Here is a 15,995-nt window from a genome sequence, read left to right as displayed (position 1 = left end):
CGGTCGCACAGCCCCTGCCTCGCGACACACGCGACGGGGCAGGGGGACAGCGCACCAAAACGGGGCGAAAAGCCTGAAACCGCTTCCCCCGCCGGGCCGGGACCCGCCTTTCTTCCCTCTTCTTTCTGGAGGGGAGGGCGATGCCCGCCTCCCGCGGAAATTTAGGATGCGGAACGGTAATTTCCTTCCGGCTCCCGCCGCGCTTCGCGCCGGTGGAACACGACTCCCATGAGCGACGAAGTCCGGCAAAACCGGCCCCGGTTCGACCTGAGGAGCGTTTCTTTTTGAAGGCCGTTGACGCCCCCGCGCAACCCAGAAAGGATGGAAGGGCTTTTGTAAAACAAAACAACTTCAAAAATACATAAAAAAAAGAAATAAAGAGGGGCAGCAGGAAAGCGGGCGACAACCTGCTGGGGCCCGGAGAGGCATCGCTTCCCAGGGGCAGCCGCTGCAGCGGGGTCTCGAGACGAATTCACCCGGCGTCGAGCTTCTTGGAGCCTCTTCGCCGCCGCCCCGCAGCCGCACGATTCCGATGCTGCGCAAGGTTAACGCCGTTTGCTCCCGGTTTAGGCTTTATTCACTATTTTCCTGTCGTCTCAGCACGTGAAGAAGGGAGCGCCGGTGAGGGGGAAGCTACGGTACGCAGACCGTGAGGAGCGAAGGATGGAGAGTGGAAAATACAAGGAGGGAGAGTTCTCCGGAGCCCGGGGACGGGGCTTTGGAGAAACTGATGGCTCCCGCATTCTGCCGGCGCCCCGGAATTAAGCTGAAGGCAGGAGGAAGAGGTGAAAAACCCCTACGGTTAACCGTCGTTCACAGTTCCCACCCTACTGAAAAGACACCGGCCTTGGGGCGGCTTTGAGTGAGCCGGAACAGAAACAGCTTGGCCGGCGCGTCGCCGGGGTCGGGCCGGAGGCAGGACCGGAAAGCTCCGTGGTTTATGAGAAACTTAAATCCTTGACACCTTTTCAGACTGCGTCCCCAAACGCGAAGCGCATCCTCGGCCCCGCGGGGGAAATCCTGGCCTCCAGGAATCAACAGCAAAATCCAGCGGGACCAGGATTCTGCTCAGTACATAATTCCGGAGGAGATGTCTTCGCAGAACTCTTGACTTCCCGCATTCCTCTTCAGGGAGTCAGATTTAACTGCTTTTAACAATAAAACGCTCCCCTGAGTCTCTTTTCCTCTCAGGGACCACCAGACCAGACCACAGAGGGTGCCCGAGTCACGTTCTTAATTCCAGCCGAAAGGGGAAAATCCATCTTTTAAGGAAATCGCCGCTTCTGCTGCAACTCTTATCCCAGACGAACCCGTTACGGTCTGTTTTTCCAGCAGCGTCAGCGCTAACACCAGGGCACGGCCGACACCCCCCGGAGAGAGGCGGCGATGCTTGTGCGCATCACCAGAGTCACTATCTGGGAAGTGCGCTGCAAGTTAAAAGAAAAAAAAGAAAAAAAAGGCAAAACCCCAAAACGAAACCCCGAAGGGCTTCGGCCACAGGAACCAGACTGCGAAAACAAGGCCCAGCTTTTAGCCGTGACCGCACGCGAGCTGTTCTGTCGACGTTAATGGAAGTATCGGTAGCGGGGAAGTTAAGCGTGGCTCTAAAGCGTTTGCGGGACTGGGACGTGCGCGGCTTACGGTCCATCGCTTCACAAATGCGGCATCAGGGGATTCGGGGGAAGCTCTGTTCGCCAGGCCGACACGGAAGCAGCGCTCGGATGAAGACACTGGAGTCCCTTCCCAATTTAGACTTGCTCCAACGGGTGCCAGAGTTTCGCCACCTTCACCCAAGCTACGGTGGCCGCGCGTGCGCAGAGCTGCCCAAATCCACGGGCTCCACCCACATTCCCAAGTCCCTCCGGGCTCTGCGTCATGCAATTAAAACAAGAGATGGCGGGAAAACAAGCGGCACGAGGCATTCGGATGTGGACATAAATAAATAGCTAAAATGAAAGGGAAGTCAAACGTAAGACGGCAATCCTTCGTCACCGTGACCCGGAATAAAATGCTGATCTCCATCAGAACGCAGTGCCCTATTCTGCGGAGCGGCTCCTATCAGGGGAAGATGAGGCTCCTCAGCACCGCACTGAATCAGGCATTGAGTGAAGAAATGCCACAGAAATAAAATAAATTAAAAAACTTACTTTTTTTTTTCCTTCCAACCACCCTTTTCAAAAGAATAAAACCCAACCCTAAAACACGCCCTAAAATAATCACTTTAAAACTTCCTAAAACCGAAAGCAACTTATCCTGAAGGGGAAGAGGGGCAGAGGAACTCGGACTCTCCCAGAAGAGCCTGTGTTTCTGCTTGGCCCAGTTTGGGGCCTGCTCCCACACTCACACACACACACTTCGCCGTACGCCCATCAACGCTAACGGGGCTGAATTTATAATACTTATAAATTAAGAATGAGCGTGAGTGTCCGCAGGATGAAGGCCACACTCAGGAGCCTGGCTTGCCGAGTGAGCTGCTGGCACTCACACTTTCCGGTCAGACTTTGGAGATCCTTGGAAATACTTTTTTTTTTTTTTTCCTCCCCTCTTCAAACACACCCTGTAAAAATCAGCGTGGCAGGTTTGCCCTGAACGGTTCCCTTCTTTCAGTCTCCAGAACCCGCAGGTCCTGCGTAGAGCTCATCTTTTTTAAAGACACTAAGAAAATTAATTGCCAATGAGAGCAACATCCATGAGATCGTCGTCTTCCTCCCCGATCAAAAACTCAGGGCTAGCCCGGGACGGCCGCTCAGCCGAAAGGATAGCGCTGCTTGCCATGGAGAGAGACTGGTCAGCTGAAATCGGGGACTTAGACCAGCTCTCTGGCTTCATGCTGTGAGATTTCTTCTTGTCTCTGTCTTTATCTCGATCCCGATCTCTGTCCCGGTCTTTGTCCTTCACTTTCTTCTTCTCTTTTTTGTGCTTCTTGTGTTTTTCTGAGCTATACTCGGGCAAAGGCCTAATGCCATCGTCAGAGCTAGGGCTGTTCTGATAGGATTTCTCTGCTATGGAAGAGCCTGACTCGCTCTCGCTGTCTATGTTTTGGGGAGTGTATGCTGGTGACTTACTGTGGCTGGGAGAGCAGCGTTCATGTTTTGGAGTAGATCCACTGATTAGAGGGGACCCATAGCTTTTGGAAGAAGCCATCTGAGGCCTTAGGCTATCCCCGCCTCCTTCCCCGGGCTTCTGCAAAGTCACTTTGGCTTTAATGCTAGGGGAACCACCATCGTGTTTGCTGATGATAATTTTGGCCACTCCAGTGCTCCCAACGTTTTTGGAATCTGAAGTCTTCTTGGAAGAGTCAACAGATCCTCCAGAAACAGAGACTTTAGATTTCTCTTTGTCGCTCTTCTCACGTTTGCCCTGGAACTCACCTCCAGACATATTGTGTTTGGAGGACATAGTATGGCTTGAGGAATTGGAACTTGGCCCCATTTGTCCATCCATCGGGTCATCTCCACCAGGCCCGCTAGTGACAACCCCGTGTTTAAGTTTGTCTATGACTGCAGTCAGAGATGGCTTCTTGTTTCTGCTTGGAGACTTGCCTTTGGAACTTCCATGCTGGTTTTGAGATGAAGACATGGAAGACCCACTAGACGAAAAGGAAGATGAAGATGCCGTCGAAGAATTTGATGAAGGAGGTGGTTTCTGTGACATAGACCCAGAGGATCCCATTCCTGAAGATGACTTCATACTTGAGCTTGATCCGGTCCCAGACATATGGGAGCCTCCGGAACCTGAACTGATAGGCGACTTTGCTTTAGACGACGGGGGAGTACCTGGGACGGGTTTCATGGGAGAAGCAAGCTTGTCAGAACCTCCCGAGGGCCTAGAATGAGACGGAGAGATGTTTGGTTTACTCATGGAAGGGTTCATAAGCGACGATGGCTTTCCTTGAGGTTTCATCTTGGTACTTCCGGAACCGCTGCTGAGGCCATGTTTGGTGATGGGGGAGGATCCAGGCTTTCCCACCGACTGAGCCGAGCTTTTGGACTGACCTGAACTTGAGCCGCCTTGGCTTGAGTAGAGGCTGCTGCTCATCTTTGAGCCAGAAGACCCTTCCGACTTGCTGCTTTTAATTTTGCCTGAGGTTGAAGAGGAGGAAGAAGAGGAGGAGGAGGAAGAATGGCTATGATGGCTTTTGCTGCTGGAGGAGGAGACAGAGCCACTACTTGTATACTGGCCATGAGAAGACGGTTTGCCAACAGTCACTGTTCCTTTTGGGATCTGAATGGTTATTTTTGGAATAGGAGGAGTAGCTACACCGGGAGGAGTCTGAGATCTGCCTGAACTCCCAGGAGATTTGGACCCGCCTGTGCTTGCTGGTGGCGTGAAAGGCCTGTTTGATGAACTGTGAGATGGAGATTTCCCATCTGTCTCCTGCTTTTTCCGCTTTGGAAGTTTCTCTTTACTTTTACCATCACTGGACGGCGTCCGGCTGCGCTTCCCTGGCTTCCCGTCTATCCCGGGACCTGCCATGTTACTTCCAGAACCATTGCCTTCCTTTACCCGTTTCTGAGACTTCTCTTTTCCTAAATCCCCTGTATTCAGTAAAGGGCTCTGACCTCCACTGTGATGCTCCATGATGTCAGAGGACCCCAGTGCTTTGCTTGCAGCTGCAATAATACTAAAATCTACCGTATCGGACTGATTGCTCCCCTTAAATTTATTTTCCCCCCCATCAGCCCCCAACACTTGCACCCCCAAAGTAGTTAGAGCCTGGGATGCGTAGCCCTTGAAATCATCAGTGTCTCCACTCTGACTGCTCTCATCAAAGTACTCCTCCCCAAAGCCACTTTGACTCTGACTGTTCAGCAAGTCAGGATTGAAATCTACTCCATCCGGAAAAAAATGGTTTGAAGAATCGCTGTTGGGGCTCACAGCAGCGTCTGCTATCAGGTCTGCCGGATCTGTGTACGGGTTCTCACTATTGTTCGTCTGAAAAACATCTGGGTCAAAGAGGGCACTTTGTGAATGTCCTGAACTAGAAGAGTCTCTTACTGGAGTACCAATGGGTGGACAGTCCTCATTAGTGGTGGGTAGCTTGGAAGCCTCCTCTGCTATATCCGAAAGGATATCAGTAACATCGGCTCCAATGCTGTCCGAACTAGAAAGTCGAACCATTCTCTGAATACTGGGCTGCGAGTGAGGTATAGGCTGTGGGTATGTAGTAGGAGGAGTGCTGCATTGGCTGGGTGCTGGAGTAATATGAGGGGTGTCCAGGGTATCTGCAGTCATGTTGACATCAAAAATGGGATTCTGGGAGTCAACATCCATTGAAAAGAGCTCCCTCTGGAAATCATCCTCAGTCTGATGCTTGGGCTTGTCGGCCGGCATGCGGGACTTTTTTTTCTTTTGCTTATTCCCCCCAGGGCCCATTTCCATTCTGGGGGAGCCAGAGGAAGAGTTCTGCCTTTCGAGAGGGCTGCTCCCATACAGAGTGGAGAAATCCTGAGGGGGATTCTCTTTAAGAAGGTTCATGAGCATGGGGTGGTTCTTGGTGTTGCTTGCTGGTGAGGATACTGGTGGTGGTGTGTGATGGGGAGGGGTTGGACTCGAGCCAATGGTAGACCCCACATTCCCTGTGATCTGCAACAAACTAGTGAGAATAGGGTTCTGAGACACTTTGCTGAAGTCCTCCCCATGGCCCACCGAGTCATGCCTCTCTTTCATGCTTATGCTCATGTTAAACAAAGTAGTGATGGGCCCCCCAGGAAAAGTGTTTGTTGGGGTAGTGGTACCACTCAGTGGGTTGCTGCCTGTGGTCATGCCATACCCTGGGCTGCTGGCTGGGGGAAGATTTTTCTTCACCATATCTTCTACTGTCTCTGCAATAAGGGACAAGGCTGGCGTGTCTGCTTGAATCGTTTCTGCTTTTCTGCGAATTGCTCTCATGGTGACGGGAATGGACATACATCTGCAAGACACGAGACCAAGGGTTTAGCGTGCATTTTTCACTGAAGACGTTTTAACAACTTCATCGGACATAAAGCAAGCAGTAAGGCTCTTGGGCGCACGAGAGCAAGAGGTCCAGGCACCGTAAACACCCTGCTGTTCTGCTTGTATTTACACTTATCCCATCACGCTTATCTAGCCACGAGGCAGCTGTGCCTTTACGCATTGCCTTGCAATCACAAAGGGAGAATTAATTTATCAATTAACTCTAATAACTAATAGCTGACAGATCGTGATCTTCTTGTCAAAGCACAGGATGCAACCTGGGTTGTTACTCTGATTCTGCCAGAAAACCCCTTTGTTTAAGCTTGGCAAACCTAATTTCCTGCAACCCTGTAAAAATCAATGATAATGCCACATTCTACTCAAGGACGACAAGCCTATAATGTTCTGAAAGAAAAAACAGCTGTTCTCGCTCAAAAGGTCTGTGCTGTGCCCTGTTAACATTCTGCTGTGCTCCGAATGGTGGCTGGGGTGGAGGAACCTTGACAAAAGGCCTGTGTAAATGACTAACTGCAGGGGAGCTCCTCCACATTCTACAAGACTTCAAAAGCAATCAACTACAGGAGAAGGACAAATAGGCAGGCACCTCAGACACGCGCCCAGAAATAAGTAGCTATGGTTCAGCGTCTGGAGTGGAATTTTCAAGAGGGCTCCAAGCTTTCCCCTCTTCCAAACAACCCCTACCAAAACCCACCCACAGGTACAGAACGGCTCCAAAACCACCAGGATAAATATGAGATAGACACAGAGTTCATCTGTATGATTTGGAGTGCACGGTGGCACAAAAAAAAAAAAAAAATCCATCTTACCTTTGAACAACTTTGGCAATGAAATCATCTGTACAGATAAGAGCATCGGACAGCCCTTTGTACAGCTTACAGTTCACATGAGTAGAGTCTTGCACATCCATTACCACTAAAAGAGAGAAGGCATTTGGAAAAGATCAGAATCCTGGTTACAGCGGAAGAAAACCCTGCCATCCTTCCCGTAAACACGCTCATGCTTTTACTAAATCCACTTACCACACACTAGGGAGTCATTCACAGGATGCTGAAAGGATACACTAAAACAGGAGTCAGAGAGAGGACAGACTTCAAACTGCAGGATCCCGGGAGAATCTGAAAGACATGGGAACTGTTAAATTAGGGAACACGGGAGATGAACCAGAGGAACCAGCTCAATTCCCCCATATAGAATAAAAAAAAAAAAGAAAAAAAAAAATTTTAAAAAGGAAAGCGGCATAGGCCTCATTTCTTATTCCTACACCTGGGGAAGTTACCCAGGGTTTCTTATCATCCACACATTATATTCCACTTGATGCGGTACCCACCTTCTTTTAAAACTGTTCGCTTGACGCAGCTGCCAATCAGTGTGTTGTACGCCACCTGATGTCTGACCAAATTGAGGATGAGAGGAACCCGTCCAGGGTGCTGGAAGGCGATTTTGCTAATCAGAGTTCCTTGAAGGCTTCTTCCATCTGGGAGAGGAGCATCTTTGTTCAGAAAGTAACAGTGCTGCTGTCCTGGAAGAGCCTGACAAACAATTTCTGCTTTACTCCAACTACTGCTGGGTACAAGGCAATAACAGACATCTAGGAAGGAAAGAGCGGGCCCCGGATCCAGGTGACGCCAAGCCACCTTTCTGGCTGAAAATGACAAACAGTGACAACACTGTCCTTCCAATCTGAATAAGCAAAACATGATTTCGGCTCCTCAGAAGTAGTACTGACAAACAGTATTCACTGTCCCCACTAAAGCAGTTTCATACGGTACGGCATCCCTTCTGAGGAAAAGAGAAATCCTCTGAAGTTAACAGGAGACCCGTCACTGACAAGTTTAAGAACTAGGATTTCTCCCAAAGTGATGCGATTCATTCAGCCACACATTGCAGTCCGAACAAGAGGAAGGGACAGAACCTGGGAAGGCTCAGTCCCACACCTCTGCTGTCACATTGCTGCTCTTCAACAGCAACGGATTTTTCATTACCTAATTCTCCTTATCACTGTGGTCATGTCTGTAGTGGAATCCTAATGCTTGGACAGCACAGTTTTTGCCTAGGAATAAATGCTGTACCAGTTTCCTTTATCCTACTTGAAAGACACCTGAAACAGATGAAAAACCCCAAGCTGCTCACCTACAAGTACAACGCCTCGGTTGTAACAACATACTTACTGCATAGAAGCGCATATTGTGGTTTAAAGGCAGGGGATCAGCCTCCTTGGATAATTCAAACTGTGTGATCAACTCATACAAGGGCACAAATGTTGGCGGTGTGTCGAACAACGGAATACCTGAGGGAACAAGAGGGCACGGAATGATAGCACCTGGGAGCCAGAAAGAGACGGTGGGTCAGAGAAGGCGTTACCACCTAGTCAAGGAAACCTATCCAGGTTTTACTGAAAACAGAGCACGAAACCTTGAGCAACTTTTCTGGCACACGCGAAAAATTAGCAGCAGTTTATTAATAAAAACCTAGGGAGCATCCGTCTGACAGACCTGCAACCCACCTGTGCAGCCCTGAAGTTTCTGAATGAAAGCTCGAGACACTGGAATGGGACGTGGGAATTTCAGGAAGAAACAAGCTGGTAAGTCCACACTGTTGGCACTGGTGATTGACGAGAAAGACGGCGTTCTGAAATATTGGGTTAATACAAGATCTTATTAGACGCAGGGCATGACTCTGGCTTCTGCTGCGAGCGCCAGACATCCCATTTACTGTTTGCTCAAATACAAGCAGATCGTTATACCTTCTCAAAAATTAAGACACTCCTCAGAAGCAAGTCACATGCCTGAAACACGTATTTCTTGGCTTAAAGACAGCACAGAAGTGCTTTATATAATGCTATGACATCACGCAGTCATCTCCCCACTCGGACTTCAACAGAGGACTGAGTGTTGAATTTGCATCTAAACGGGGCCGCTGAGAAAGGCCTGGCAGACACGTCCTTTGCTTACCCTTTGCTGTCAACTGGATGAGAGCCCATAATCAGCGGTGCAATTGGCAGTTTGTACATAGCTATGGTTCCCTCAACTGTTACTGACACATTCATGCCCAAAGACCGAGGAACTGCAAGAGGAAGCAAGAAAAAAAACCACAATGACATAAGCTGATGAAAAAAAACCAATGCAAGCTTTACGAATGAAATATCACTATGGTGGAAATATCTTACTTCCTCCACAAGGCACAGTTTTCAGCATTCACCTTTATCACTAAAGGGACTACAGCCAAACTAGTTATGCTACCTAATGCTCTATTTTTCTCTTGCAAGGTAGATCAATTGCATAATTCTTAAAATACATTTGCAAGCTTGTAGTATGCTCTTTACAAAGCAAAACAAATAATGATTTTGGACAATTTCACCCTCTTCTTTCCCGAGACCAGCCTCAATTGTAATTGGTGCTTGGTTTTGTCATTTCAGCGGGAGACAGGTGTCCATGTACGTGCATAAAAAATAATCTTCCAGTAAGATGGCAGAGACAGAAGTATTCCCCACAATAAAATAAATCCCATGCTAACGATGAAGTTCACCCTAAGGAAAAAGGCTCTGTCTGCAGGCTGTCACCCCACCACCCTCGGTAGCAGTCCAGTTCAAACTCCAGAATAGCAAGTTCAAGATGGTCAACTGAGCCAGCATTTACACATGGGCTTATAAAACCTGTCTCCTCCGTAAGTCAGCCTACGATTTTCCTGTATTACAGGGTGACAGCAGAGGGGAGCTAGGCTGTTCTGCTTTCTTCTCTCCTTCAAGCAGTAGTAGTCCCCACTACCTTCTAAAGCCGACCTACCGTTGTTCTCATGCAAAATAACGGGGGCTCCAGTGCCATCTTCAAATAAATCATAGGGCGAGACATAATACTTGAGATTCATCAGGAGACCTGTGGGAGAGAAGCTTTTGAACAGGCATCCTGACGATACAAGTTAACCCGATCATTATTAACCCCTGCAACCACACAGTGTCTGCACTGTAACACAGCACGCACTGTGCAGAGCTGCTAGGGCATCTCGAAGGAGTTGTTCTCTGCTGTTAAAGACACAGACATGGTCATCTGCCATAAAACTACCATGTGTGGCTTTGCAAAGAAAAGCTGGCTTTCTGGATCATGTGGGACTTACAAACACTCAACCACCTCGTCCCTCTTTTAGTCTGATTAGCATTTTCCATTACTGCCGTCAGTTAATGCGAAACTAACGTCTGTAAAGGGGACCCCGAACAAAGCAATTTTGATTCTTTTCTTTTTTAAGTGTTAATCAAAAATACCTCCGCTCCTGGGAGTGAGATAGCCAACACTGCCATGAAGAATCTTGTCGAGGGGATTTGCATTGGTGGCTTGCCTGCAAGAGAGGCAATCACAGGTCTGTAACAAGCCAGTCATTCCTGAAGCCAAAATTCTCGTGCTGATGGCAGTCTAAGATTTTAGCGCAATATACACACTTCTCGGTCACAGAGAGGCAGCGATCTTAAACTTCACACTGTTATAGGCAAAGCAAAAGCTACTTTACTCTCTACAGCCCGGATGGTTTATCCACCGAATCTACAGCAGTGAAAGATGCTCAAACGTTTCTCTCTTTCTTACTGTAAAACACGTTACCGCTAATCCATCTAGTTACAAACTTTTTACCTTCCAGACTTTCTTTCAATTGATTTCTGCAGTTAAAAAGGAATTGCTCAGAAAGCTCTCAGCAATTTTTCTCTCTATACACGTCGTTCCCCTGCCAGCACAGGCCTTCTATAGCCTCAGCACTGCACCTCTTAGCAATGATGTCAGACTACAGAGGCACTGACGGGACACTTCCCGGATATACCGTACTCGGCGCGATCAGAATCAGCCAACATGATGCAGCGTTAAGAAAAAACAAACTGACAACAAAAAACAACAAACCACACAGACGTCCTTACCAGTACATCCCTGCCATTTTTGAGAGATCCAACTCCAAGGACTGCAGAGCCAAGTACATTTTAGTTTTAAGTTTGCTGGGGGGAAAGAAACCAACAAAACGACGTAAGAAAAATTGAAAGGAACAGTGCAATGAAATCCAACTCACAGAACTGCTGGCTGACAAGCTGCAGTGCTTGCCATCAGATCGAGCATTTAGAAATGAGAACTTTTCATTCTGCGTTCCCACTTCACATTAAATCCTCCCTACCCCCTGCGTGCACATGCAGGCCATGGTGATGAAGTCCGTAGGATCACACACAATGAAAATTTAAGCACAGAACGAAAAGCTTGTAGATTTGTTTAATTTTATATATGTGGTTGTAAAGAAATATAATACATATTCTAGACTTACTTGTCTCCTGGCAACTTATACAGGTTCACAAGCCCCCTGAGATGCTTAGAAAATTCATCAAAATTTTTCTCTCTGAAAGGAAGAGGGAGAAAAACTAACGTGTATGCAAATTCGTAGCAGATAAGGTTTCGTTTTAAAAAGTTCTATTAATACAGACACTAAGTCACTTAAGAAAAGACTTTTGCTACATGAAAGCTACAAAACGCTTTCTTTAAATGATCCAGCTTTGATGATTCTGATGAATGTTGTGCTGTGGCTTCCAAGACACCAGGCACAGCAGTCAGAATCACAAGTATCTGAACCAAAGCCAGAAAATCCCCTGGAGAAGTAGAGAGACTTTGTGGGGAAGGAACAGTTATGAAACGTTTTACGTTTCCAGACATAAAATAGCATCAGATCAATACTGCAAAGAGAAGCCTGTCAGAAAATGCTACAAACGACTCTTGTTGCTCACCTCAGATGTTGCACCAATTCTGGACAACTCTGAAAAGGAAAGAACATACAACGATATCAATGTCGAATGCAGCAATTTCTGTCTTTGTGCAGCACAGCAACTGTAAAATATTAGGACAGGAAAATTTCTGAGCATCAGCTTTTCATGAGAAGCAACACAATGCTCACAACTAGACATTGCTCTGGTTCTAGTTCTGTTCGTCAACCCCCTCTGGGGAAAATTCACGCCATACCATTTCCTCTTAAATGACTGATTTGAAATAAACTTTTAAAATTGTGAAGCCTTACGCTGAAAACCTATGATCTGATACAGAGATATTAAAAATGGTCTGTTTTCAGAAGAGTGGCTAGGCCAATGCAAATAGCAAATTCAAACTCTCAGACATGTGCAGAAGGGAAGTAAAGCCATTTTCTTTCAGCATTCCACGTTTTAGTAACTTTCCTTTCACAGATCTAAGTTTTATAAGGTTAATTTCCCTATCCTTCCTCCAGAAACAAAATTCTCAGAAGCACAGCGATAACTTCCTCCAATAATTTTGCCAGTTAGAAAATCACCCAGAGAAGAAGAGAGACCACCAGCAAAACGGTCCCTGCACACGTACGCTACATCGACCAGATTAACCCACAAGAACAGACTACTCCATGGAGGCTCTTACTTTCCGTTAGAACAAGCAGCAAAGGCGCAACGCGGAACATTAAATATAATCCATTTCCTCTGCTCGGACAGAAGGGAGCCAAAATGGCAGTTCCAAAACCACAAAGGTATTACCCTCATCTTTGTCAGTAATACATACCACAGGGTTTTCTCCATGGTGAGCCACCTTGACATCACACAGCAGCCCTGTAGGATCTAACTGGACTTCCACATAGAACATGTCTGAAGTGATGTAACATTCAGTGCCATTTGCACTAAGGTGAGATCCAAGGCTTACATACAAAACAAAACAAAAATTGCTATGAGATGCACACAAAAAACAATCAAACCAGCAGTGAGATTACGATGCGTACAGATAAACAGGAAAAGCCTTTGCCGTAAAATAAAGGAGCAGACCTACCCATTTTGTCTAGCTATAGACTCTAAGCGATCTGTCATGGCAGGCAGAGAAGATACTAGACGGAGAGAGGGAAAAACAAGGCTTAGTGAAATGATTCGACATTTCCCCAGGAATAAGACATCAGCCTTAAAACCGATCTCAACTAGTTGCTCCCTCCCGTGTCTGCTCACACCTTCACATGTGCAACTATATACGTTACCTGCACTCAAAATACAGGCAGAACAATTTGCATGGAGAAAAACAAACGTTCTCAGAACTGCAAAGAGAAAATGGATTTTCTTCCGCAAGTGGAATTCAGGTATGGGCTGTTACAAGAAAACTAACAAAGGCGATCCTGGCTGGTACCGACTGGCACCGAGATAAGCGTGCCTATGTAAACGTGAGCACACGTGCAGTGGGAACACAGTGAAACGTGCTAGCAACAACCTCGCTCGCTTTCACGATTTGGAGTATTTCCGTAGCATAGCACTGTTAAGCAGTTTGTAAAGCGCACGCACAGAATGTACCAACCTTTTAATGCCTTCTGCAAAGTCTCCAAACAGCTCACCAGATGTTGGTGCCCCCCAGAGTTCATCACAACTCGCTTTTCCTTAGTCAGAAAAAAGAAGAAGAAGAACGTCCTTTTTGTGTATCACTCAGGAAGAGGGAAGTATTGCAACTTTTGATCAGTCAAGTGAGGTTTACTTAGGTATTTAAAAGAAGATTACATTTCATTCCAAAATTACATCCTCATTTTGATTCCTGTAGGAGAACAGTATCCATTTTGGAAGCAGGTGACAAAGGCAGGCCTGAAATGGATTTATTTTCTTTTAAGCAACCTGCTCATCTGGAAGAACAGACTGTAGCAACTTTTTAACAGGTATAAGCCAAGAGAAATAATGAGACGGGAAACTTTTAACACCACAATATATGCAGAAACCATTGACGTAGCTCTCCCCCGCCTCCTGCTCCTCCTTCGCCCCCACCGAGAGACCAATATTTCAAACTCATGTTTGACTAAGCCAACGCCGAGTCTTGAACATCACTGAACGGGGAGCAAATTGCTTTACGAAACACAAGCATCCTGAAACAGCAAGTGGCAGAACGGTTTGGGCTTCCCAGCACTGGCTGAAGCCACAAGTTTGACCCTTTTCCTGGCACTGAGCTGACAGCTGCCCCATGTCAATTAGGCGGTAGAGGGGGAGGCTGTTAATTAGGGAAGGCAAAGGCACGCCAGGCAGAAAGGGTACGGACATCACCCCCTCCCCTGCACGCTGCGGGGTGTGAGAACTGGCACGCCTCAACCACACTGGCCTGGGAGGAAGCCAAGGCTTGAATGACACGTAAAGCACTTTGAAGAGATCTAACAAACCAACAACAAAGTTCTTGCTAAAGAAACTTCAGAAACCCTCCTGCTCAGATCCCAACAATTCTCACCATGACTTGACGGACTAACTTCATGGTTTCTGTCCAAGGTCTGTTTTGGTTGTATTTTGCGTGAAGTCTTTCTAAGAGGGTACTCATCTTATTCAGCTTCTCCGTTTCTGTAAGACAGGGGAATATTCAGAAAAGAGGAACAGGACAGTATTTGCAGTTTTACAAACAAAACAGTTTGGCAGTTGTAATGAAAATACTTTCCACCTTTAAGCTAAACATGATTTCAAAAAACTTATTTACTGCCAATTTATCGCTGCGACCTAGACCTTAAGGTTAAGTAAATGTTAAGGATACATCACAAGCTATCGAAACTAAAGGACCATAAAATGCCTACAGGCCTGCTGGGAAAGGCCCAGCTCCTATTCTGCACAGACCCTGAATGACGTGGCCCCATCGGGTTAAGTTCTGGCATGACAGGAACATATCGGGGCGCTGTTTGAAGATACAATGGCATGGCCTAAAGATGAAGCTTCCCCGGGAGAGTAAATGGAGAGTGTAGAAAACATTGTGTTAAAGCAGCGAGGTTAAGCTTCGTTTCCTGGATTCCCCTTCACTGTTCTCTCTTCCAACTCTCCAACTTCTTCTAAAGATCAAGTAAAGATCTTTACTCACGGTAAAGATCTCCACAGACCCTCCCATCACCGAAAACCTCAACCAAATCGGTCCGACTGCCAGCTGTCACAAAATCTCTGATCAGACACACTCCTACCTCACGCTAGCTTGAAACCCGAGGGCTGGTGTCTCCTCGGTGCCGTTCGAGAGCCAGGGCACGGCTCCGAACACCGTGAGATAATGAAGCAGTGGACGACAGGAGGGGTCGCGGATCTCTACCAACCTAGAACATACTCAGCCTTTACAAAACACCCCTCATATCCCACAGACTCCCATCTACTACCTGTGGCTCTACAAGCTCATTTCTGTATATTTTAGAAAGCTCCACTGTTATGAATATCTCCCTGAGGAGAGAAAAGCAGGGATACAGGACCAGTGACTACGCAAGAAACTAGTGGACAGTCTAGCTAAAAAAGTTCCAAGATGAAATGGTGCATTTTTTCTTTACTATCTAGTCGGACACTTGCGCAAAGAGAACGCAGGTTTCAGGAGTACTACAATTTTGTCTTTTTTTGCTAAGAGGCAGCTTTTTCCACACTTGCATTTGCCAGAAAATCCCAGCGGACATCACTGCCAAAATAAACCCCGTCACTGGCTCTAGTGGGTCCAAGGCAAACAGACGTCTACGACATTTTAACTGCCACGGCATGCAACCCTGCAAGCCCCCACCTGCAAAATTTCAAGGGTTTGTTTTCGTTATTGATGCACGTACAGCTCACAGACCCAATGCTGACCCTGTCAAATCCAAGCGTAAGGAATGAATAAATGTTGGCTAGGCACTTTCAGACACTTGATACCTCTCAGCTACGTCAGAATCACGCAACGGTTGAGGCTGGAAGGGACCTCCGGAGGTCACCTGGTGCGAGCCCCCTGCCCAAGCAGGGCCACCTACAGCAGGCCGCCCGGGGCCGTGTCTGGACGGCTTTTGAACCTCTCCACGGACGGAGACTCCACACCACCTCTCTGGGCACCCTGTGCCAGTGCTCGGGCACCCTCAGAGCGAAAAAGTGTTTCCTGACGCTCAGGCGAGGCCTCCTGCCTTCCAGCCTGCCTCCGCGGCCTCTGGTTCGCACCTGAAACGAGCCGGGCTGCCTCTGCTTTACGCTCTCCCTCCAGGTGTTTATGTACAGCGACAAGATCCCGCCAGGCCCCGGGACAGGGGGAGCCCTGCCAGACCTCAGCGAAGCTGCAGCCTCACGAGAGCGTTCGCCTTTA

At 47.6% G+C, this 15,995-nt stretch overlaps 1 protein-coding gene across 1 annotated transcript; it reads right to left on the bottom strand.

Moving 5' to 3' along the window:
- Positions 1-2,133: 2,133 nt before the first annotated feature.
- On the bottom strand, positions 2,134-14,255 carry MED1 (mediator complex subunit 1). The gene is made up of 16 exons (XM_009326896.1): positions 14,169-14,255; positions 13,263-13,341; positions 12,753-12,807; positions 12,492-12,624; positions 11,699-11,727; positions 11,245-11,316; positions 10,853-10,927; positions 10,214-10,287; positions 9,741-9,830; positions 8,910-9,021; positions 8,462-8,586; positions 8,127-8,245; positions 7,286-7,487; positions 6,978-7,073; positions 6,765-6,870; positions 2,134-5,914 (listed from the first exon to the last, which is right to left on the bottom strand). Exons 1-16 carry the CDS (start codon positions 14,253-14,255, stop codon positions 2,665-2,667), a joined length of 4,704 nt encoding a protein of 1,567 aa, XP_009325171.1. The 3' UTR covers positions 2,134-2,664.
- Positions 14,256-15,995: the final 1,740 nt, after the last annotated feature.

The sequence above is a fragment of the Pygoscelis adeliae genome, unplaced genomic scaffold, assembly GCF_000699105.1.
Source record: "Pygoscelis adeliae isolate BGI_AS28 unplaced genomic scaffold, ASM69910v1 Scaffold641, whole genome shotgun sequence".
Classification (NCBI taxonomy): Eukaryota; Metazoa; Chordata; class Aves; order Sphenisciformes; family Spheniscidae; genus Pygoscelis; species Pygoscelis adeliae.
Note: the sequence above shows the minus strand (reverse complement) of the source record. Positions and strands in the feature narration are given on the sequence as shown.

Coding starts and splice junctions, on each gene's coding strand:
- MED1 (XM_009326896.1), bottom strand. CDS start 14,255: ATGAGTACCCTCTTAGAAAGACTTCACGCAAAATACAACCAAAACAGA. Junction 12,625..12,752: donor TCTATAGCTAGACAAAATGG/GTAGGTCTGCTC, acceptor TTTGTATGTAAG/CCTTGGATCTCACCTTAGTG. Junction 5,915..6,764: donor ATTGCCAAAGTTGTTCAAAG/GTAAGATGGATT, acceptor CGTGTCTTGCAG/ATGTATGTCCATTCCCGTCA.